This window comes from Tympanuchus pallidicinctus, unplaced genomic scaffold, assembly GCF_026119805.1.
Source record: "Tympanuchus pallidicinctus isolate F22 unplaced genomic scaffold, pur_lepc_1.0 scaffold3, whole genome shotgun sequence".
NCBI classification, from domain to species: Eukaryota; Metazoa; Chordata; class Aves; order Galliformes; family Phasianidae; genus Tympanuchus; species Tympanuchus pallidicinctus.
This window is the reverse complement of record NW_026294747.1, coordinates 15,721,489-15,747,244: the sequence shown is the minus strand read 5'-3', so window position 1 is coordinate 15,747,244 and position 25,756 is coordinate 15,721,489. Positions and strand designations below refer to the sequence as shown.

General features: G+C 39.9%; 1 protein-coding gene across 3 annotated transcripts in view; it reads right to left on the bottom strand.

The window, feature by feature from the left end:
- The window catches only part of LRP5 (LDL receptor related protein 5), a 129,161-nt gene that overhangs the window by 43,580 nt on the left and 59,825 nt on the right, over positions 1–25,756 (bottom strand). For all 3 annotated transcript variants that reach the window (XM_052694914.1, XM_052694916.1, XM_052694917.1), the window contains exons 6-7: positions 13,345–13,741; positions 12,495–12,666 (exon numbers count right to left, since the gene is read on the bottom strand). In XM_052694914.1, coding sequence (XP_052550874.1) covers positions 12,495–12,666; positions 13,345–13,741 — 569 coding nt within the window. The remainder of the gene's footprint in view (positions 1–12,494; positions 12,667–13,344; positions 13,742–25,756) is intronic.

Below are 25,756 nucleotides of genomic sequence, written 5' to 3'. Positions count from 1 at the left end.
CTGAATAACTCTTAATAATCCATGACAGAAAGAAGATACCTTATCTCACACACAACTACCTAGGATCTAATTATGCCCTTCTCAGCAAATTTGCTCTCCACATCAGTTTGGAAAACACACTTGATATTTTAACAAGGAATAAAATCAACTCTACAGCTAAAAGAAAGGGACACTCTGTTCTTGCCAACCATTTATCAAATCATAATGTTTTGCTTTTCAAGACAACATACATACACAATTGCAAATATATTTTATACATATGCTCAACGTTTTTAAAAAAAGCAAGCAATTCAATATTTCAAATAATCAAACTAGTGGGCAATATAATTAAAAATAAGGCTATATTTATATGTGTGTACATATATTTTAGCTGGAAGGCAATCACAGGTCAAACAAGGAAGGAACTCAAGGACAGTTAAAATGAATAACCGGCAAAAGATAACAAAGCAATTGCTTGTCTTTCCAAACCAAGATCTCTGCTGAAGAATACTATAAAGGTAAAACACTCCATGAAGCAAAGTCACACCAAAGAGGCAGATAAAACTGCAGTAAAAGTACATTGTATGAGGAGCTAAGATTGAAATAGCGGCAGGAAAATTTTACGAGAATGAATGGACAGTAGGTGACATCTACACTGTGGCCTTAAACATTGGGCAAAAGTCACCAGAGATGACGCAAGATGGAATGCGACAGAAAGAAGCCACCATGCTCACACAATGGCTCACAACAGCTTTTGAGAGGAAGGGAAGAGGCGAGAGAAATACCTATACCAGCTGCAAATGCAAGAGGATGGCTGGGACCCATCTTGGATGAAGGAAGTCACCACAACAGAAGGTGACGAGGAAAACAGATGGTACACAGAAGCAAGCCAGCACAAAGGCAAAACGTAAAATGACAAGGATCATCAAGATGTCCCAGTAGTCAGGATTAAGAGAAGGAAATGTCTAACTTGAATACCTACGTCCACAACATTTATTATTCATGTGTCCAGCTATGAAAAAATCCAATTATAGTGACACTGATTGTAGGTTTTAAGCTAAGGAAATTATAATTTAGTAAACTGTAAGAAAATAAATTATATATTACAGATTATTTGCTTTCTCTAGCCTGCTTGGAGACTTTCCTAGGCTTACTGAGGAGTACACTTCTTTTTCTGCTTGTTTTTCCTTTCTAGTAGAAAGTGTCATCGTTATACAAACAACCCTCTTCTTCTTGTTTGTCCATTGTTACTGTCAATTTTTATATTAACACCAATGAAAAAACACACAGTACAAATCACAGAATCACAGAATTGCAGGGGTTGGAAGGGACCTGAAGAAATCATCGAGTCCAACCCCCCTGCTAAAGCAGGGTCCCTGCAGCAGGTCAGGTAGGTAGGCACCATGCACAGACCAAGCTTTAAGAATGGAAGGTGAGTATACATCTTTAAATTCTTCTGTTAAACAAAAAAGAAATTCAGCAGTCATGGAATATATGAATGCCTTCATTAAGACTTTTAGAACTCTGAACCAGGAAAAAAATATTCTGCAAAGAAGGCTACCCTTACTAGATTTTAGAAGGCGGAAAAATATGTGAAACAAAAGGTCTGAGGAGAAAATTAGAAGCAGCTTTCAAAATAACACTGCACAAAACACCAGTGTGTTAGGAGGGGAAAAAGGAGGGGGGGGAAGGGAGAGGAAAAAAAGTGGAAAAAAAAGAAAAAAAAGAAGCCAAGCCAACAGTTTGAGTGCTAAGATATTTAACACTGCCAACTCAAACCCATCAAACATTTTCCTCCTGTCCACTCTGCTGCTCCCCTTAACACTACAGTACTTCTGAAGAGAGGAGCAAGAAGAAAAATGATTGCACTAAATTTGCATAAGTGCACAACACGGGAGATTTATGAGCATTTATAACAGCCAAATCAGCCAAACAAATTGTCTGAAAAAATGCAACAGTAAGCTATTGGGGTTCTTATGTCGGTAACATCAGAAGTCCGTGGGGAGAATCAAATCTTTTATTATAAAAATCAATCACAATTCCCATTCTGTTCCTCAAACCCTAAAAAAAAACCTGAGTGCCACTAATTTAGCCTTCTTCCCCAAGAATGAATCCCAGATAAAAAGGAGCCGACAGCTGGAGTGGAGCCAAAGGAAAGCTTTCAGGAGCAAAAACGCAGAGAACAATGTTAGTTCTGCATTTGGAATTTTACATGAAACTCTGCACAGAGAAGACAGGCATATCTCTGGCTACACGGCTCAGAATATACATTTATTATGGAGAACGCTGCCTTTAAAAGGAGAAATAAATTAGAGATTAACGCCTTTTATGCGAGCTGCGAGAAGAAGAATTCCTGGAGCAATTCAATTCAGCACAAGGAACAAGGTTTCTTTCAAAAGTCACCCTTTACTGGGAAGGGCGCTTCTTTGCAGGGAGCCTGAACTGAGGAATACACAGCTCCTAGCTTTCTATTTATAGTCATTCAGGCAGTGAATAGTCTCATTCCAAATGCCACAAGGCATACTCACAACCTTTTATTCCAGAGACCTGATTTGTGTTTCATTTCAAAAGTCCAGCGCTATGAAAAAAGAGGGGGAGGGAGGAGAGCAACAGCAAGCAACAGGCAACAGAAACACTTTCTCAACTTTTCCTTTATGAAGCTGCAGCTAGAGTGTGGAAAAGAGTTTTTCAGAAACTTCCCTACGGGAAGGAGAAATGTGCGAGCTTTGGAAACGCACGCATTTTCTCTCATTAATGCAGAATACCAACGCCCTGCAATTTAGGCGAGTCTGGGGGAAGGAGGAAAAGGAGTGAGGGGTGAGAGCATTTCAATTACTTGGCTTTGAAGGACCCTTCTGAATGAGAAAGAGACAGAAAACACTTGTCAAATGCAAGTTCAAGTGAAAGCCACTTCTGCCAATGAAGTGTGCAGATGGCCGTGGGGGTTCCACTGAACCCTAACTGGGCTTCTATTATGTCTTTATTGCTCACAAAAAGGCAAGGGTCACCTTCAGTTTAGAATAAGTTAGCTTCCTTTCCCACAGAATGACTCCGGTCAATCAAGCCAGCAAAGGAAGTCTTCCTTTGAGTGACTGCTATCCCATCAGTACACAGAAGAATTTTTAGAAAGGCTAAATAGACACAAAAACCTTTGGTTTCATCTACACTGCAGACATTTATAAGAAAAATTTCCCACCGCTGCAAGCAACCACAGCAGTCCTAGGGTAGGTTGGTGGTGGCTGTCACGTACATACATCAGATTTCTCTCTTGTTAGGGCCAGAAGAAGCAAGTCTAAAAATCAATGCTCACAACTTGGTAAGACGTGACACAAAAAGCAAGTTCCACGTTTCTGTTCTTAGTGTGCATTCTTTAGAAACATGAAAATCCACATAGCATCAGGGCCCCTTTTCCTAACAGCAGCCAGGTTCGTGCATTTCACAACCCAACGCTCCAGGACTTCTGAGGCAGGCATGTGGTGCCTTCTGCCATCCAGCAGCTGCACTGTGGACTCGTTGGTGTAATGCAATGGAAGAAGAGCAGCTTTAGTGGCCAACTTCACTTTGGAAAAAATCACATTGAATAGAAAAGAGTCTAACAGAGATGAAGGGAGACGTGAGGACAAGAAGCTGTGGAGAAATTTACCGGCAGAAGGAGCAGCCTTCTATCATTGAAATTAAGGTAAAGCAGAGCAATCCCTATTGCGAGGCAATATCATTAGAGCTTTTCAACATCATCTTCTACAGTGCTGAGAAATGCTATCATCAAAACTGAACCCTTATAAAGAAAAAAAGAAAAAAAAAAAAAAACACCAACCCAAAGCCAACAACCCAAACTGCCGCACGCACACAAAACACTGAGGTTGAAGTAGAATAATGTTAAAATTTGTGTTCGTGGCACTAAACTGCATTCTTTTTTTGAAAAGCTCACACCTTAATGTCAATAAACAGCAGAAAGGGTGCGGTGTCCTCCCAGCCGTTTCAAAGGATTAAATCTGGAAAAGAGAGTTCCAGACACTGAAAGGTCAAGCATCTTCGGTACTTTCCTTCCATAATAGCAGCAGAAAAATAATAGCTGGGGAAAGACTTCACACTAGTGAAAAGTCAGTTCCCAAGCCATGGTGACAAATAAACCTGATCATCTGGTGGGTTGCACTGTGCATACTGACACAATTATCCCTAAGACAGAAGCAAATGGCTCCTGACCCTGGGATAAAGCAATATTTGTGGGGGTCACAACTCCTGGGCAACAGCTCCTTATCTTCCTCCCAGGTCAGAGGTGAGCTGTATGGCAATGCTCTGTATTATTCTTGGAAAAGGGAGAGAAGAGACACTACTTATTCTGAGTCAGAAAATGCACTGGGTTCTCATTCCTACTCATTCCTAATTCCATGCTTCATAGGTAGAGAAGCCTTCGTACAGCTAAATGCAAAATCTGTCTTTTAAATACAGAAAGCAATCCCAGCAAGGGAAGCAAAGCAGAATTCGCTCCCTAGTAAAGGGTGATTTGACAGCAGATAGCCCAAAATAATTCTTCAACAAGAGAGCCTGAAGTATGGCAAACTCAAATAGTTCTTCAACATCGTAGTTAAATACATCCTCAGGATTTCCTCTTGATAAATATAGCAAAAGCTGCACATACAGAATTAATTCCTAAGCACTCTGTGAAGACCAAATTTAGATGCTCTCTGTCTCTTTACAGAAGTAGTACAAAGCAATACGACCCCTGGAAAATGGGCAAGATTTAGAGATTTTTATGATTGTTCAGCAGTAGATCAAACAGTTGTAGAAGGAAATAATACCAGCACAGATCCCATTGTAGAAACACTGATAAGTATTTAAATGGCATTTACAAGCATTTGTGGATTTTCACTTTGAGGATGGTGGATAAAATATCAAGCTTAGCATACAGAGGCCTGAGAGAATCCCTGATCAAGAACATTCTACAGAGGGTCCTCTTTGAATCAAATAATTACTTGAGAATCCTCTCCTAGTGCATTGGGGGTGGTATGACTAACACAGCCCACATCCTCTCATGTACTCTCTACTTGGGAAACGAAGCCTATGCTCCTTCAGAATGGGGTTTCACTGCAAGGCTGGTTTTGCTTCACTTCTTTGCAGATAAACATTTCTGGTTATTTACAAAGGTGAACGCGAGGTCAACTGGCATGAACTTTGCAATTGGAGCAGACAGTACTGAACTCTTTGGTGGTTTTACTTTAGTTCCTAGAAACTGGGACAAGGAGGGAAGAGAAAAAGTTAACCCAGTAGCTCAGCACAACACTTAAGAAAAAAAATTTCTTGACTGCAAAACAGATTTGCCTTTACTTTGGAAAAATCCATTTATGTTGTAAGGGACACCAGATAGCAGATCTTCACCCCAGATGTGTAAGCTGTCTTTCCATTATGCTGGGTCTAGAACATGAAGAAAAGAACTAGGGTCTTCAATTTGATTTTAAGTTTAATGGGAAATCAAGCTTAAATAACTAAGAACACACTCATGGCACCACAGGCTGCTGAGAAAACATCAGTCCAGGGCACTTTCCTTATGTCCTTATGAATACTGGGCTGCTGCACTGCAGCCAGAAGGTCATGCATATGAGAATAACTGAGGCTAAGTCATCGTTCACCTGCAGAGGAACCCTCTCCATCCCATCCCAACCCACATAGAAAAGGTTTTATTCAAGACTATTGTAGAATGGCAAACAATAAACTTGTCCAAGAGAACATGAACACAGGTGGAATTGGCCAAACTTTGGGTGCACACCAATACCAAATGCTGGTTGCAAATTCTTGAAATATTTTCCCTCTCAATACTGTCACATCTTTCTTATGCTCAGGACTCAAATAGAAGGTCACCTGACAGCTAACTCACTGAAAGGGGAACAGGAGTAAATTCATGGTGATGAGTGTGCCTTCCTTCACACAGACATCTCTGCTCTATGAGCAGTTCCTCATTACAAAGTTTAGAGCAGAAAGGTGCAGTACTTGCATTTCAGTAGCTAAAGCCTCTCAATTTGTGGACAAGAATCTCACTTTCTTCAGCAACTACCATTCTTGGTAACAGTCCTCTTGAAAGCAAACAAATTCCACACAGTGCACAATATGTAATAATACATGGAAATTTCTAATTAAGCAGGAGGCAATTTGTGGACAACTTAGCCTTGCATTTTGAAGAATGGAGCTAGAAGGCTCTATGCCCTTTTAGTAGGATGTGACTGTTAGCAGGTAGAGGCTGACTATATTTCTATGTACCAGAAAGAGGCAGTCTCACACCAGGAAATCCTAAACCAGAGTCTGTCTCACAAATATCTAACACAGACAGAGAGTTTAAATTCACCAGAAAGTTTTAGGATCTGAAACTGTTCAGGGGTCTGACCTGCTGTAGATTACAGTGCACTTATCTCAGCAGTCTCTGCTCCAAACTACAGACTGGTGTGTACAAGGTTCAATCAACTATAACATCACTTCTTGGGTAGAAAGCTAGTTAAGACAGATAATTCCAAAAATGTTTAAGCAGAAATTTGAAAATTCTTTAGCAGACAAAGCTGAGACTCCAACAAATCCTGGCCAGTCTCAGCTGAGGTAGAGGCTAGGGAGGTGAAGGTTAGGGAGTCTTGACTGCAAATCTGGTGATGAGGCTGGTGGTGCAAACAGTACCACAAACAGAAGAAGACAGACTGAGGAATCTTGAAGGTGAAAGAAGACACTCTTCCTCTTGCTACTAGCCTTCTTTCTTCTTCCTAAAGATGCAGACCCACTTTTCACTACTGTTCTGCTAGGCCGGATATCATTTTGTAAAATTAGTATTGCTATAGCACTGAAGTCAAAGATGCAACTTCCTTCCCTTCCAGAAAGCTTGCTTCATCCCAGCAACGTCCCACTGGGAAGAGTAGTCAAAACCAGTTTGTCATCAGTCCTAAAGTCCAGTAACTGCCATAAACTTGTGACAGTATTTCAAGATAGCCCTTTCCTCAAATGACTCCTCCTATCCGTTCCACAGTGACTATCTGGCAGCTGCTAACAATTTGGTCCCATGCTCACTAGTATAGATTATTCCCCTTTGGAGCCCTGGAAGATAGTTATACACCTGTTCCTTGGACACTGCTGCATACTTGGTGCCAGTGCAAAAATATAATACAGAATATTTCCCATAGAGTTAATTACACTGCATAATCTTTTCAATCCCTTCACGGGAAATGCCAAAGCAAAGATTTATACTCTAATGTATCAGTTAAAACTTCTAATCTATAAATATTGTTTTATTTTGTTGTTTTTTTGCCAACAGGCTCAAAAACAAAGTGCGCTGCGTGAAGTATACTCAGACTTGTATAGAAAGCACAGCTTTAAACCAGATTGCTAACTTTTCTGCAGAAAAAACTCTGCAGAGACTACTCCAGTTTAAGCAGCTGCTTGTTCTAAATGACATCTTACGGTGTTTAAGCAGCACACTATTAACAACAGGCTAATTATAAAGATGGTTTCTTTAAATTTCAAGGACAGCTCATGTAACTGCATCTCAGAAAATGCTTCAAGTGAGTTCCAGGATTGACAGCTGGTGCCGACTCACACTTCAGACGCGAACATCCTATAAAACTGTAAAGATCTACTGCACTTAATTATAAGTCTTCTGCAAAGATAAATGAAGGACAGTAGCTGGGAGGTGGGGAGGCGAGTAGGACTAAGGGAAGTTGCCAGAAGTCTGCACAACGTTTATTCCAGGAATATTGCACAAACTGGAGTAAAAGGCATACATAATAAACGGCACCTGAGAATTCCGTAATTGCTCATTATGCAATTACACCTTAGGCACTGCAAGCAAATGCTGAAGGAATAACACACGGGAAACATGGCTAACCACAAAATTGTTTTTTAAGGAGAATTAGGAAATTCTACACGTGGATGCCATTGGGCCTTTGCTTCTCTCTCTGCTGGAACCCTGTAATCCTTATTAATCTACTGTTCGTTCCTGGAAAGTACCTTTTCTTGGTCAGTAAAATCCAAATTTCTGTTAGATTACTCTGTGCCCCTTACTCACAGCCGAAGCTGTGTGGACAAACACATGATTTCAACAGACATGACTCAAAACTTAGTATATATTTTTCCTTGCCTTGGACTCTGCCAAACCAAGCACAGATTTAAAAAGCTGGGAACAATGTTACCACAGGGTGCCAAATTTGCAGTGAAAGCCCCATAGGCTGCTGTCACGCAAAGTCTGACAAGCCTTGCCAAATGGTTTCTTCAGGATACAAACTGCTTGTGGAGTGACTGGGCCCTTTGTATTGCAGCTGAATGCTGCAGATGGGAAGGTCTCTGTCAGGAAAGAGTAACCGCTGTTTTCACGGCATGAAGTTTTAGACACACAAATAAGAACATACTCTCCTGGTACAGAACACGGCTCGGCACCCTGAACAGCTCTGCAGCATTTCTTTTCTATTTGCTGAAGAGTGCATGCAGAAGTAATGTCACAACTTGTTAAAGAAGAAAAGTGTCAGAAAAAGCAACAAAATAAACCAATGAAATAACCAGACATTCACAGTACATTTCAAACCCATGGTCTAGCAAAAACAGGGCAGATGCCCCACCAGGCTTATCAATTTTCCAAGCTGTATGAAGTTGAGCCACTTCTTTAAGAACTTGGGACACAAAGAGGCCTTCCTGCAGGTCTAAAATATCAGAGAAAGCAGAATACTGAACAGAGAAATGAACAAGCACACAGGCTGAATTCATGCATTTTTTCCTAAATGGAAGGCAGTTGAATACATAGCATAGAATGAAAACAATTCTGATCTACAAGTAGTTTCTCAGAAAACTAGAGGAAATTGTACAGGCTTATACAGGGCACTTCTCACATTAACAGGCATCAGGCTTAACTACTTTTCCCATGGACAGAGTAAGTGCATTCTGCAAAGCAGCAGAGATAATGCCTTCAGATCGTTCAACTTTGCACGTTCTACGTGGTAAACTGTGGGACATTTAGAGACAGGTGCTATTGGCTGGATAGAGGAAAATAGTGGGGATGAGAATTTCTCCTTTACCTTATGGCTCTCCTGTAGATCTTAGGCTTCCGGAAGATTTTCAGTTAGCTAATTTTTGGTTTTAACAAACGGTAGACAATACACTTGCACAGACAGAACAACCCACCAAGACACACTAGCTGTGCTGGCGAGCCCTTTAAATTCTCTTGGCAAAAGAATGCATACATGAAAACAATGAATTCGTGTTGAAGTGAAGAATAACTTCAATAGAAAGCACAAATGGAAATGTCCCACCTCGTATACCATACAGCAAGACTTGACCATGTACCTTGGCTAGCAGGGCAGTGCTAAATACAGCTTACTGGGAAAACCTGTGGTACTGAAGGAAGCTCTCAAACACCAAAATCCTTCTGGAAAGGACCATAAGGTTGCAAATACGTCAAGATAAATAAGAAATGTGAAATACAATCCATTAGATAAACCTTAGATATTCTGAAATATTTCCACAGTGCAATTTTTTGATCTTTTAAGGAGGATTATTAAAAGTAAGCCTTACTGGAGACTGATGTGGAACCAGCCAATACCTGAGCTATGTCAATAACCACTTAAGTCATGCAGTTCTTTCCCAAGTGAGCGGAATATAAATGTCTGGCTCACATTCCAAAATGGAAACTGGAAATTTATTTTCTAATGGAAGTTCTGCATTAGACATTTAACATTCACTTCTCCCGATAGCATGCCAGTGCCACTTTAACTCACAGCTACACAGTACCAGTCCAGAACAGACCACAACATGTCCCTTCACACCACTGGTCAGAATCCCAGGCAAGCATCCATGCCACTTTTCCCCATTATGTCCTAAGTGGTCCTATTCAGGTATTTGTAAATGTCAGAAGGAATCTGCTCAAGATAACAAGCAAAAGTAAATTCTGAGCATGAAGATAAAAAGTGTAGGAAAAAAAAGCTGGGGAGAGAGAGTAGTGATTTAAAATGAGAATGTTTACACCTGCTTTAGTGTAAGAACATGTAAACTCACTGCTAGAGGCATGGAGATTTAAATATTTAAATCTTTGTGCTAACAACTAAAACTGAGTTGCACAATATACAACAATCAAAACCTAGGGATGTCACAATCTGCTTCATGTAAGATTATCTTCTGTTCCTAAGACCAAGTGAGCTACTCTTCCTTTTTTGTGAGCAGCAGAGAACCACAAAAAGTAAGTATAATAAGCAAAACGGAGGGAATAAGAAGTCCTTACTTTGGCTTCTCTGATTTTCCTAAACTTTGATGCCAAACCAAACAGTACCATTGGCTTCACTGTCTTACAATGAAGTAAGACAGACTGAACAGACAGCTTAAACCAGCAAAATGAATTGCACAATTTCAGTTCCAGCTACAAAAGGTGGAATCTGGAACGTTCTCTTTCCTACAGCCTGAAAGGTAAGGAGGGAGAGGACTGCATCAGAAGTCATCAAGCCCAGCACACCAAGCCACTGCCAAACATTCAAGTTACACGTCTGAAGCTAGCAGACAGTCTTAATTCCCTTCTTCCAGATGGCAAAAACTTTAGAGAGCACAGCCATTACCAAAGGCCTCAACATTTATTTATGCTGTACATACTATTACCCCAAATAAGGTAAAACTCAACTGATTTCACAGGACTAGTATGAAATTTTGATCTTGCTTTTAAGTATCATCACAGAAACAGACTGTTTTAACTGCATAGTCAAAACACAATCTCAACAAACTAGCTCATGCCATAGGAAGAAAACTTCACTACTATTTTAGAAAGAAGGGGGGAAAAAAAGCTCTCTTTCTTTCTCACATTTTGGTTTGGCAATTCTATTTATGAATTTCTTTCAATTAACTAGGTTATTCCCCTTAATTTACTTTGAAGCCGTTTCAAATTCCCTGGAGAATTCTCTTCTGAAATTAAAATACTCAGAGCTAATTATTTAGCACCTTTAACATTCCAACTGTTTTTCCAGCATCTTTGTGAAAGATAAACAACAACACACCACAGATAGCTCAAGGAACCTATTGCTACCGGATGCCCAGAGCATTAAAACAACATATTAAAAAGGAACATTTGTCAGTATGACAGCTCTAATAACAGAGTACGAATTCTTGAATTTGCCTGACCTCAGGTCATATCTCATGCTGCCATCCAAACCCTCAGATTAATCATGAACTACTACAGCTAATTTAGGTTGAGGTTCAACATCCAATTTTTCCTTCTTTCTCAGAAATTGGAGCAAAAGGGGCCAGTAACCAGGTGAACACAACAGCATCTTAAGCAACTGCTCACAACTATTCAGGCCTTCTCACAACATCCAGCTGTACCCATATTTTTCTACTTTCTCTTGGAAAAAGCCTCCTCTCTTTCCAATAGTCTCTCCAGCACCCTTATTTCCCAACTAATATCATGACCGTTTTGCTGGCCATAGGAAAGTAGTGGAAAGCTGACAACCACTTTATGAGTTGTCTGACCACGTAGCCTCTAAAGTCTGTGTAGCGGTTCCTGAGATGTCTCCCTCTCTTTTCTCACACCTCACTTTTATTCTTCTCAGCTGCCTCAAACTAAACAGACCTATTAACGTAAGTAAGCCTACTCCTACACACAGACCTCCAGCAGTTTTACAAATGCATCCACATGACATTTATAAAGCGGCTGTAGATCAATTTTCCTTGTCAACGAAAATGACGAATCCCCTTCTACAGCACAATATTAACAAGCTCGACAAATTTGCTGGATCACCTCTCAGACAAAAAACAATAATTCAGTGAAACATCAGAATCTCATGGACACACAAAGAAGCCCAAACTGCCTTGCCCCAGAACTAGATTCTACATTTTACAGTTATTTAACTTATCACCTTCTGTTCTCGGTGAAACTACTTCAAGACTCAGTTCCCTGTAGCTCTAATATCTGTGGTAGCATTCTTCACAATTACTGTTTTAGATTAAGATTTAATCATGGGATACTAAGGCAAAAACAATGGGAAAAAAAAGCATCTCTTAGAACATCTCAGGCCTCCCAAGTGCAAAAACAACTTTTCTTCCATGTATCTCCGGACAATACATACTCATCAAGGTCCTGAAGTATGGATCTCTAGGGCCTCCACATCCACCCTCTCCTGTACAAATCTTACATCAAGTCTTCACATGCAGCAATTTCGGATGTTAGTTCCAAATGCCACAGACAAGGCAAAAGTCAAGAAGGTTATACCTGTGTATCCCATCTGTTGCAAAGGCCCCAGATCAAACCTGAGATTTCAAGCAATCAAACTATACTTTCAGCAATGCGTTTTTAATTGTGTATTTCTTGACATAACACAGCACCTCTTACAAATGTTTTCTGAAGTAACAAAACACTCAGATACGCTTCCCTCCTCAAATGTGTCTCGTTTCATTCATTTTAACACTATATTTAACAAAACAAGAGACGCCTCAAAAAATGGATAAATGATTCCAAAATGCAAAGCTGCACATAATAAAAGCACTTGTTTTCTAAGAATGCCCGTGGGATCACCTCTTACCTCAATTTTATCTGTTTTTGCATCTCCCCAGTAAAGTTTGTCCTCTTCAAGATCCAGTGCCAAGCCGTTAGGCCAACCTAGGGATGTATTCACCAGAACTCTCCTCTCTGATCCATCCAAATAAGCACATTCTATCTTTGGACTTTCACCCCAGTCTGTCCAATACATGTAGCTGTAAAGAAAAGGGCAGAAACAGCCAATGCATGTAACCTGCAATACAGAAAGTGTCAAGATCTATTCTGTTTTTGAAAGAACTTGCTAACTTTCTGCTTTCCAAACTTAGCAAATAAACCAACCAACTTGAACTGTAACCTTTCTGGACAGGGAGGTTTTGGAGTCTCCTCTGTGACGATCTTCAAAAGCTACCTGGATATAGTCCTGGGCTCCCTGCTCCAAATGTCCCTGCTTGAGTGGAGTTGGACTAGATTGTAGAATAGCCTGGATTGGACATCAACAGTCATCCAGTTCTAACCCCTGCCCACACCTCAGCCATTCTGTAAATTCTGTAAGCAGTAATGCTAACCTGAAGTTTAACAGTTAACTCAAAGTACTGAAAACGTGCAGCAGCTCGGTTCTTTAACAGCTGTAATGCTGAAGATACAGAGAAAATAAGATTCAAGCAAACACACAACACATTTTCATTTAAGAACACTGGTATTTAGCAGTCACCTTCTACATGCATAGCATATATACGTGATAGAAGGGAAAGCTTGTCATGTCTGGAACAAAATGAACATTTGACAAATAATATACACATAATCTTGTGATTTGCAGATTCTCAGTTTCAAGAGAGCACAAACTGGACCCAAAAGCCTACTACAGCAAGGCCACCAATGAGAACAAAACTTACCCCATCACAGGATTGAGCACGATTGCACGAGGTTCATCTAGATTTTCAGATATAAGGATCTTTCTCGATGTCCCATTCAAACGGGTCACTTCAATGCGGTCTGTTCCAGTATCAGTCCAGTACAGATTCCTTGCCACCCAGTCCACAGCAATTCCATCTGGATGGTTGATTTCTGTGGTTACCAGAGTCTGTGCTCCTGAGCCATCAAGGTACGCCCGACGAATTGCCCGAACATCATCATCAGTCCAGTAGATGTAGCCTTCCACAGGATCATAGTCTATGGCAATTGCATGTCTGATATTGTCTATCTGCAGAATAATGTCAGTGAAGTCTGGCATGTCCAAGGAAATCCTTCTCAAGTCAGTCCTCCTAGCAAGCAGCAACACTTCTTCAGCACCTGGGGAGAAAACCATTCGTAGTATTGCTTTTTTCGTTGTTGTTGAAGCCCTAGCAACAGTAATGTGAACGCTTTAACACAACACAGCAGTCTGTGAATTGCTGCTGTCACTACAATCAGAGATACATTCAAAACAAGGAGATCCAGCTTTCACTGAACTACAGACTTGTCTGAACAGGGAGTTATTCCTAAACACTTCTCAACTAGCTATTTGTGCTGGCACTCTCATTTCACAATGACAGCATATTTCTCCCAGCCTTCCAAACTAACATGGAACACTGCACTCTCAATCTAAAATAAGGACATCCATGCAAACAGTTAGCTAGTCAGTTGATTTGCAGCAGCCCTCCATTAGCCAAATAAAAAAATTACATGCAAGTGAATTCCCAAGGAGCACACCAACAGCCAGATCAAATGTATTTTGACTCATGCAAACATGCAGCTTGCAGACACCAAGCTCCAATTTCCAGCCTGTACAGCAGCCTACCACATTCTCCATGGAAAAACAAGGACTGCACAGCACTAGCAGCTCTGTTTTTGGAGGTAAAATAGCGTTGGTAGTAACCAATGTTTAACAAAGATTCCAAACCAATGCTCATAAGGCCATTCTTGAACAGACTGCTGGTATCAAATCCCACTTGTGTCTCTACCATTCCTCCAAGTAAGATCACAATTTTAATTTCTTTTTTTAAATATCAGCCACATAATGGCTGTTTCCCAAAACTACTTTTTCCTCAATCAAGAAAGTGCTAATGGAAGAAGTTACAAAAGATAGCCAAGGCTAAACACAGAACAATGCCACTCCTTTCATTAGCACAGACCAAAACAAAAATTTGGCGGGGTTATGTCCAAATATTTAATAACATTATACAGAATTCCCTAGCTTAGCCAAACTTTCCGCCAGCTGTATCACCATGTTAGATGCATTGTTTGACAGACAAACACTATCATGAATAACTGAACTAACAGAAGGATTCAGGATTTCACAAACAAATTACATTAAGGATTTGTTTCAGACAGCCCAATAAGAAAGCCAGTAACAGCTACAGCAAATATTTCTTATCTGGTCAAATCTGACACAAAACTAAGGCAATAGGATACTTCTCTCTCTCTTGTGCTCCTCCATCCCACTGCAAAGTTTTACTGCAGTAAGACAACCTGCAGCACACGCACTTCAAAGACTAACAGAGTTTTCAGTATTTTCTTTCTGGCAGTTTTTTTTAATCAGCACAAAACCAGGACACAGTAAAATATAAGGTTGCTGAAGACATTTTTCCCACATGCTTCAGCACATAAAGAGCAATACATGTATTTTTCCTTCTTTCTCTGTCAGTTTCGGAACTGACAAGTGTTTACATGTCAGCAAGAATCCAGAACTGGAAAGCAGAAAAAGTCACTTCCATTTTGTCCAGTACAGGAAACATCAGCCAGAGATGGTAACTTCCAGGTCCCACCAACTGCCCAGATTAAATGAAAACAGACAACACAGGAGACATCTTCTTGAGACCATTAAGCAGAACAGAAACTCAAATCCTCATGAGAACACTCTTCTAGAAGAAAATTTCATCTAGGCGTATGTATGAAGTTTGAGACTCAGAAGAAGTGCACATCAAAACCAAATTCATATTCCCATCAGGAGCAGGACGGTACCAGTTTCCAAATCCAAAAGCAGATAGAGTTTCACCTCCCAGTAATATCTCAGAAACTCTTAACAGTTCTCAGGTTGCCAGGATATGATAGAATGAAAAGAAGGGTCTACAAGAGCAGCATCTGAACAATATCCAAGCAATTTTCCCAAGTGAAGTGGCACTGCCCTCCTCCTTGCCGCCAGCTACTTGTTCTCACTTCACTATCACTCCTTCCCATGTGCAAGCACAACGGCAGCAAGGTTATTGCTGCAAACCACACAAAAGAGCTGATCTAAATGAGTTTTTAGCCAGATTGGTTCACTGCAGAGCTCCACAAACACTTGTGATGGCACAGGGAAGGCCTCTGGTCACTTGCAGCCCAATTTAAGAAGGGAACAGCCCAGGGTGACCAGCCAGTTTCTAAGGCTTCTCTTCTCCTTTGCTCCCTGAGGAAAACACAGCAACAGGTTTTCGTTCATCAAGATTCCTTTCTGTTAAGGGAACAACTTGTACCAACAATTACTAGAAAGCACTGCTAGTAAAACTACTCTTCTTTCAGAAGCTTTATAAATCTCCTGGAAAGAGGAGAAAAATAATGGAAATCCCTAAGATGCTACTTGGCATCTTCTATTGTGCTTAGAAGTGATGACTGACATCCAAACAGTGGAAATTAATCAAGTGCTTGGACTTGATTAAAAAAACAAAACAACACCTTGAACAAAAAATATAGCTTATATCTCGCACTTCCTCCATACTTCTTAAAAGATCTTTGAATGATCAATTGTCTGTAATGGCATACAGTACAAATGAAAGGTGACACTGCCAACAACTCTATCTACTCCAACTATTCTACCAAATGCAAGACAATTTCCTTTTTTAAGCAAGCAGAAGACCAGAGCTGTTACAAGTGTCTGAAAAAGCTGTCTGGGAATAAAAGAACTTCAGAGTCTGGTAAGCTCTTCTATATTTCAAGGACTACCTCAGCAAGAGTAACCTCAGGGCTAAGCTGACATTTCTGGATAGATAACAGGTCCACAAGAGCTTGGCTAGTTCCTAACATGATGACAAGAATCTGCTTTCAGACCTTCAAAGCAATAAGGGTTTGTATTCAGAACTGATCAGTGTAATTAGAAATGATAATTTTAGAAAGCCTGTTCAAATAGAACAATGTGTCAATGTTGGAAGCAGCAGAAATCATCTGGATCCTGGATATTACCTCAAATAGTATAGGTGGTCCACCACTACACAGCTTCTTTGTAGGAAAAAGTATCCATAAATATTATTTGGCAACACAAACACAAAAAAAAATTTTAATTTTCTAATTTAGTTTTCTAATAGTTTAGTTTTCTAAAATAGTTTTCTAATGCAAATTAAGATCATTCTCTAAGATCCAAAGGAAAAAAGCCACTGGAGAGAGCATCTGCAGAACTCCAACAGCAAGCTACAATAGCATAGCAGCAACAGCAACAACAAAATACCTGGTGAAACGAAGTTTTACAGTTTGCTTCCATGTTTCTGAAATGTTTCACTGGTAGGAGTCAAAATAAAACCCCAAGCAAGCAAAAAACTCAGGCCCCGATACTCAAGTATGGAAAGGGGATGCACTTGGTGAACAAAACGTTCCATAAAAAGCAGAGTAGGGATAAATACTTTAAGCTCAACTGTGTCAGGAAGTGAGCAGCACTGCAGCTGCTCAGCCACCCACAGCACTTGGTTTCATATTCACCTTACCTTCTAATCTCCTTTACATTAACGTCTGCAATCACAATCTTAATATTGAAGTATGTGCAGTGTGAAGCTAAACAGCACCAAATATATGCATACAACTGATAACACAGCAATTACCAGCATTACATGCATTTCTAAGACGACCAACATTACAGGTATCACTGCATGGGAACAGACAGATAAGAATCAAATGCGTACGTTTTGCCTCTTCACACGAATGATTGCATCTTCACCTTGGTTCAAGGGGAACAAGGTCAGGGTTGAATGTACCAGAGGAAGGAATCAGCAGATCAAAACTTAAGGCCCAGATTATACCCACAGGCGCTGGCTAAACAACAGGCTGTAAGGCATCATTAATATCCTCCTAAAAACCATAAATAACAGCAAAACAGCAGTAATAACCTAACTCAACTGTATCTCATCTAGCTGTTCCATGCACACATTCACTTGCATGCAAAATAATATTTTGACCAGGAAAGCAGGAGCAGAGCAGTCACTACCGCTTGAATCAGCAATCGCAGCATGACTATAACCTCCTAGCAAAGGGAAAGAACAATCCTGTTTCTAACATATCCAGCCATTCAAACTTTTTCTGCAAGCTTTGGGAATATTCTGCACCATAGTCATACACAGCTGAAAACAATCATGGAGAAGACAATTTGGCAATCCGAGGCTTCAGGACTAGACTGTTTTCTCTGTTGACCCAACTGACCAGAAAAAGAATAACAATAATTCCACTTGACAAGTGGGACAGGACAGCTCGTTGGTAGTTGAACTGAACATTTTTTGGAAAATTCTTGTAATTTTTAACATGTTTCTAACTGACATTTATGGGAAAAAGAAATAATAAAGGGAATGAGCTTCTTGACTGATTTAAAGTTCTGGCTGCTCGGCAGTTTGTGTTGGAGAGATGCTACTGCTTAAAATGAAGTCAAATTATTACACAGCAAGGCTCTTGACTGGCACTATCTACATCCTTAAACATTACAAGGCATGTGAACAGAGGAAATGTGAACCCTATGTCTTGTTACGCCCTCCCTCACATCCCTTTCAAAAGCTGGTAAAAGTCCATCCTGCTGGACAGTTTCTGACGAGTGCAAAAATCCTGGCCTTTATTACAATGCACTCCAAACATTACAGTGCTTTTTATTACTGTATTTTCATCTATTAACGCATTTCTAGTATAAAAGAAGAGTGAAATTTGGCACCGGGCTCTGAGCACAGCACTGTGAGATGAGAACTTAGCAGCGTTGTTGGTTCTTTCCAAAAACCTGGACAAACACGCTCGTCTGGCTCATTAGTTTTATCTGCATCATGGAGGCATTTTGATTATTAATGTTGGTAGGAATGTTTTCAAGGCTACAGAAGTGTTACGTTGTGACTTGTCTGCTGTAATGCTAGATACCCCAGAACCTGCCTAGCACATTATTATAGTGAGCTGTTTACCTACTGCTGGAGTGCTACAGCATTTATTTGATTAAACTGATGTGCAAACTGATGTCCTCTCACTGTACTCTTGTAACCACACAACCAAGAGATTCCCAGAGAATCGCTATTATAGCACAGTCATGTAGAACATCACACCACGATCTCCTCTTCCCCCCCCTCCAGGGTACATGAGGGAGAATGCAAACAACCCCAAGTTCTACAACACTCACAGTTTATGAAAAGTCCTCTATGCAAACCATAGAATAGAACACCAGAAGGAATGAGGCCGCTCTAGAGTTGCCATTCATTTAAAAAGACTCAGTTTCAACTCTCACCAGTTTAAAACTTTTAACTCTTTGTTTTACTTAAGGACATTGTTGGGTTTTTTAATTCACTAAAAACATTCTGCAACCTTCCATGGAATTTTCAGCATGTTTGATACTCATAAAAACCCATGAAATGTTCTGCTAAACCAATGCTAACAATATCTCAATTTAAAAACAAACAGAACAGAAAAATGCAAGGCAGTTATTCTCACTTTCTGAGGACTATATTCCCTCTTTGCAATCAAGAAATCCCACAGAAGCAGGTTAGGAGACTTTTTTGTTTGTACATGTGACGCTTTCCTCCCATTCCCAGTACCCAATTATTTTTAATACCCATGCTAGGTACAGTGTTTGCTTTGATTTCCTTGTTTTGTGCGCTCGCTATTAAAAATTCATGCTTCAGCGCTGAAAATGGCAGCTGCATTCTATTTGCAAAATTAACTGCAATCAGAGCTGACAGCAGTGAAGCAGGCCATCTCACCAGCCTGACAAGAGCCTTTTTTATTCTTCCCTTGGCCCACTTCACATTTGACAAGTGACAAGACGTCTATAATACAGTAACAAATGCTCCAATTTATTCACCCAATCTAAACAATCTAAACAAATGTAGACTGCAGTGGTTCCTTCTGCTAATCTATGCCAGAAAACACCATGCTATTCCTCTCCCATTTGTCTGGCTGCTAATCAGGCCAGAACAATGCTCCATTGTGGGACTCTTCCCCTAGTTCTGTGTACACGCATGTGCATCCACACCCAGTCTATATAAAGGCAACTTTTGAGATCTCTATATTTGTGGAGTGAAAAAAATAAATCAGATAAACTGCAATAATGGTAAAGCTTTTCGTTCTTTGTGGAACAAAGCAGTCAGCTCTTTTTGAAAGCGGCCCATTAGAAAGTGCTTTGACTGCAGGCAACTCTTTTACAAGCTGTTTGAAATAAGGGGGTGGGGGAAAACTTCATTATTCCGTATGGAATGTACGAAAATAAGAAATGCTGCCACGCTGTTTAACAATCTCAACAATATTTAAAACAATTACAACATCTTGCATAACGTTCAGCAACAGCCAGTCTTCACACCACAGGAAGAATGATGTAATGAAATTACGAGAGGTTTAAAGCTGCTATCAAACCCCACTCTCGCTATTCAACTTCTGCAGAACATAAAAACATTTAAGGAGATTGAACAAACTTTGGGAATATCTGCAAATAAAGACCACTGTTTCATACTGGAGTGGTGCTGGCTCCAAGGTGGGAGAAACTGGGATCGTACCCTCCTCCTTGACACTACCAGGAGAAGCGTGCAACACATATGGGGTTTATCAGTTTAAAACTGAGAGTTGCACGCAGTGATTTTATGCAACCAACAAAACAGAAACAGGAAAGGTTTATTTGAAAGAATGTTTTGAGTGCCCACATTTGGACAGAGCTCGAATTGAAAGGTAAGAAGGCACAAGGAAAACTAACATTTATGACAAAGAAAGGAAATACCAGAGCACTCACGTAACTCATAAATTACATCATATCTCGCTGCACAATGTAGTGAAAAGCTGTTGTCCAGTGTTTCTTCCATTATCTCAGTAGCAGACTCCTAATAGTTACTTTGCTTAAATCAGGAAAGAGCCACAATTTCAAGCAGTGATGACACGTTCACAAACAAACAAACAAGGACCTCAAACAGAATGTTAATTAAACTCTACAGGTGATAAAATCATCGGCACAGAACAGCTGACTAGAACATAAGCAATGCTTCTTCCATACATTACACAGAAGACACATTAACACCCTGATCTAGTTCAGGACCTATAAAACATCTGAAGATTGTACAGACCCAGTATTCCATTCAGAAGCACAAAGCTTTGTAAGGCTACTGCTAAGAGAGAAGTGACTAACTCTGAGGGAGATTGTTTCCAGTTACAACTGCATTGACAGCAACCTGAATCAAAGATCAGCACAACTGTGTGGCTCTTGCTGTACCAAAAAACAAAGAATTTGCCCTTATACAGAGGCTCCATCCAAAGACCTCAAAACAGTTCAACAAATAAGTCTTAACTTCTGCCCTGAGGTCTGGCTGTCTAAATGCTATGTGCTTTAAAGAGAGAGCACAGGAAGTTGGAAATGTTCAGTGGTAAATCAGAATGTAAACCTGTAGATCTCAATCCCAGCTCCCGCTTTTAATTAGCAAAAAATGGACACATCTTTGCATAAGGATTCTAAAAACAGTGTATATTGAAAGCCATAGGAAAAAGGATGGACCAAGAAAACGCCTGCCACAAATTCTCACTTCTAGAAATGCAGTGCCTTTGTTGGATTTTGGTATTTCTTTGCAAAGCATTGTTTTAAAGCACCTATTTTTTGCAGCAGATAACCTGAGCCAGTAGGGCTCTTTCTGAAATCACTACCTTTGAAAGCAGTTCAGCAACTTTACTAGTTTCTGTTAAACAGAGTATTGGTGCTGACATCTTCAAACACCAACAATTATAGACCCACTAAGCCCAACAGGACACATACTACTTCTTTTTTTTTTTTTTTTTTTTTTTCCCAGAATACTGGACAGAAGAAACACACAACACAAAGTTTTACTACAATCCCATTTCTGCTGCATTCTAATTGCAAAAGTTTCAAACTCACCTAGAAACCTTACATACATCAGTTTCTCTGCACTGTTTTTCTCCTTAATATCACGTCCCACAGGCTCCCCCGAGGTTGATAGCTGTATCGTGCTCTGAAGTTCAAGTGCTAATTATTATGTTCCAAGTATGATGGAGCCACAGAAAACGTGGCCATCATCACCTGCCAAAGGGCATATATCATGGAAAAAGCTATAAGCAATTCTAAGCTGGGGTTTGCAGATCTCAACCTTCCTGTTGCTACTCTGCTGCAGTAAAATGGTGCTTGCCCACAGTATATTTGAAGAGGCAGTGAAGCTGCAGAAGCTTAACAAGTTAGCAGAGATTGGTAACTTTCCATGGGCAGGTACTGGGCCCACGAAGAATGTGAGATAACAAAGTTTACACATAAACCTTCCCAGCGCAGACAAAGGGCGCGGTTCTGCTGAAGTACAAAAACTGAGCTGATGGGAAGACTCAACGTGAACAAAATGAGACAGCTACCATCTCTTATTAGAACGTGTTTCAGTTGTTCAGAGCAATCATCAGTCTGAAACACGCACCAATCTGGAAGAGTTTCATTCATCGCTCCTGTAAACTTGCTGAAAACAGAGCTAGAAGATAAGGCAGATCTTCCAATCCTTCCAGGTTTGTTCCTTACAGCGTGTTTCCAAGGGCTGCTATACAGTCAAATTTTACACAGGGCCTTTTCCATAAGAGGCTATTTCATTTCTGCGCTACACAAAGCGCTCCCCACTTAGGAGGATAAAGGATGCTATGAATAGAAAATAATGTAATCTTTTCATACAGATCAAATGAAATCATAACCATAAAAGCAAGGGGAAAACAAATTCAAGAAAAACAATACCCACAAATTAAAGAAAAGAAAAACACTTAATTTTAATGGAATAGAGTAGAACTTGGAGGAGGAAAACTCTACTGCTTTACTTAACAAGGTTCAAAACCAGCACAGAAATGAACAAACCTTCCACTATGCCAATTCTTACACACGAAGAAGCAACAGAAAAAAATCATCACAAAAAAAGAAAGTGTAAGAATCCCACAACATGTTTTGGAGGACATGCATACCCAAAAGGATGGCTTAATTCATCAACTTCCTATTTGCAGAGCAGCCTCTAGATTTCCTAATCCATTACTCATTGCTGGATAGTTTTTACAATTCTTTCTGGTCAACTGCAAAGGCAATTCAGTGAAATATAGTTGGAAATAATGTGTGGAACTAAGTAAACACAATTCCACCTTGTTGTTTTAGTGCTAAAGGATCAATAGGATATGTTTGCAGTAGTGTACCATGGTCAAAATGGGGTCTGGATGCAAGGAATGAAGAGTTATTTCCTCATTCACTAACTGCATCTCATTTTCATAGCCTAGAATTTGTATAAATCTCCTCCCTACAGGAACTCCGCTGTATAGCCCTTGTGCAAGTCATCTATTACCCAAAAACTTTCCCTCTCATAGGATCGCCCATAGATCCTTTTCGCCAGATGATCTGCTGGAGGGTTGGAAATAACACGAAAATACAGAACTAAAATGGTAGCAGGCATTTAAGGAGATGCCAATTATACAAATCCCTGATTCAGAGAAGCCACCTTCAAGAAGGTCCCAGCTCGGTCTAACAAAAAGAATACATGGAGTTATCTACTTCTTGACAGGCAAAGGAAACACAACTGGGAGCATAGCAGCAAGATGGGGAACAAGAAAAAGACCTCCCAGTACAAACAAGATCTTCCTATGGTATTCCAACACCAGGTAGAGGGCAGAAGACATCTGTGAAGTCAAAGCATGGTGCAACCGAAGTATCTTTTTCTTTTTTTTTTTTTTGTTTTTCCCCCATGGTTGCATTTAAATCAGATAACATGCAAGGGAAAGAGACAGGCATGCAGGCATTCTTTCAATATTTTCCTCCACGATATTTTTTGTTGGAATTAGAATCTTTCTATCGTTTGTTTTTGTTTTCCCTGTGACAGAGAGATTAGTATTATTGCTCCTTCCTTCTGTTTTGCGCTGTGAAGAAAGGGAAGGAGAAATAATATAGTTGGGAATATTTCCCAACTCTAATGAACTGCCTCAACAACAGAATCAGGGATTAAAAAAAAAAAAGCCAGCTAAACACTTGAAGCTACTGCCTTCTTCCCCAATCACAATAACAGAGTTCTATTTTGAGAAGCCAGAATTCCATAGTTCATTTCAAAAACTACAAATGTTCTGCCTTCACAGAAGAAATCCTACAGCTCCTATAAGGGATTGACTCAAAAGCCAAAGCCTTCCCACTTTAAAGCAAATAACAATTGCTTTGTACTGCAGGCATCCTTCTCTGGTGAGCTGAAGTCAATGTGCTGCATCTCAGATAACCACTTGCATTCTGATATGCCAGGTATAAGATATCTGCAAAAGCAGCTAGCTAATTAGGAAGTAGCCATCACCAACTGGCCACAACTTGCACAGGACATAGATAATTTTTCTGGAGAAACAAATAGGCTCCTCTCCAAACTTCAGTTTATGCAACCGTTGTGGGTTAGTCTTGGTAGGCAGCTCACTCAGCCACTCACTCACACGCTTCCCCCCAGTGGGATGGGGAAGAGAATCAATTGGAAAGGTAAAAGTGAGAAAACTCTTAAATAAAGACAATTTAATAGGTAAACAAAAAAACTGCTTTGCTTGTGCGTAACAATGAATCCAATCATCTACTTCCCACGTGCAGGGAAAACGAATGATGCTCAGATGAAATTGCCATAATTATGTAGAGTAAAAATACGTAATTTTACTGAAATGTTTTATATATATATTGCAACAAAGCATTATTGAGAAGCAAATATAAAACTAAGATAGCTTTTAGAATCTTGGGGTAGGCAGCTTTCAGAAACTGCATAGATACTGGAATAACTGAGCTCCTATAGCTCTGAGAACCTCTACTAAACTTAAAAGATACACAATTTTTGAAGAATTTTACTGAAAGTCCTAGTTTCTCCTATCCATTTCAATTCTGTAGACACAGATTCAAATTATTACAAGTTTGGGAGTGTGAAGTGAGTTTTCCCTCAAAACACTTTCTGCCATCAGACACAGATGAATAGGTTTTAAAATTCCTACACACAAATTTTAGTTGATATGCAGCTGACTTCCTTGGTGCCATGATGGCAGAAAACGATGTGCAATGATAGTTAATATCCTTCAGGAATGTAACACTAACAGACACAGGGAATTTAAGAAGTTGAGGTGAACATTTACAGGGAAACAAATCCACTTCTAGGAAAAAAAAAGACGAGGCTTCAAACATTTCCTGAGGGCTGGCAGCAGTGGCTGTATGTTAATAAAACCAAATAGAGAAGATAGATCACATGTCTTCCAGAAACATATATGGAAGAGACTGCTGAATACTATTTGCAGAAATGGGTTCAGTTGTGAAAGAAAGCATACATATCTTATAAAAGAGACTGGGAGCGGAGTTTAATCCCAATTAGCTGACAAGATATACCACAATGCTCTAGATCTGACTATGATAAAACTGAACTACAAGGCCAAGACAAAGACAAGAGGAAAAAGCAGTGGAAGACCGAGACTGCACCTCTGCCCAACAGAACAAAGCAAAACTCTCTCCAACAAAGTAGAACAGGATGCAAAAATTCTGGTTCCATTCATATGAAGTGGTAAAATTATACCAAGAAGTGCACCAGAACTGTAATCAGAAACAGATAAATCTTGTTCACTGTGCACCAAGGAAAACAAGACGAGAAAAGACTGCTAGCATGATAAACATAAGCAAGATGAAGCTGCTGAATGGAGAAGACATGCAGCTATCACTTTAGGACTGCGCTGCAAGGCAAGACAGGTTCAAATATTCAATAACAGAACTCACTAAATCCTAAAAACAAACAAACCCCTTCAAAAAAATCAAAATAATTATGTTCAATAAAAAGACAAATGTCATCCTTAAAGAAAAGAAAACCTTTCTGGACATGAATCATCAAAATGACTGAAAAAAGGACCTGACACACTGTGGCCTATTTGCTGCTATTTGTCTATTTCTGATCAAACCAAACAGAGCTCTGAAAACACACAAAGAACAGACATAATTTTTGCTTTGGTCTTTAATTACTTGCATCAGAAAGTACATACAGGAAGAACCTAAAAAATTAACTAAACCAGACCAACAATTTTAGCACAGGATGAACAAAGCTAAGTAGGCAGAATTACAAATCCCTTTTAAATTCTTGTTCCATTCTCAGAGACTCATAGGATTACTCAAGCAGGCCTTGAGAAGACTTTCAAACAAACGCA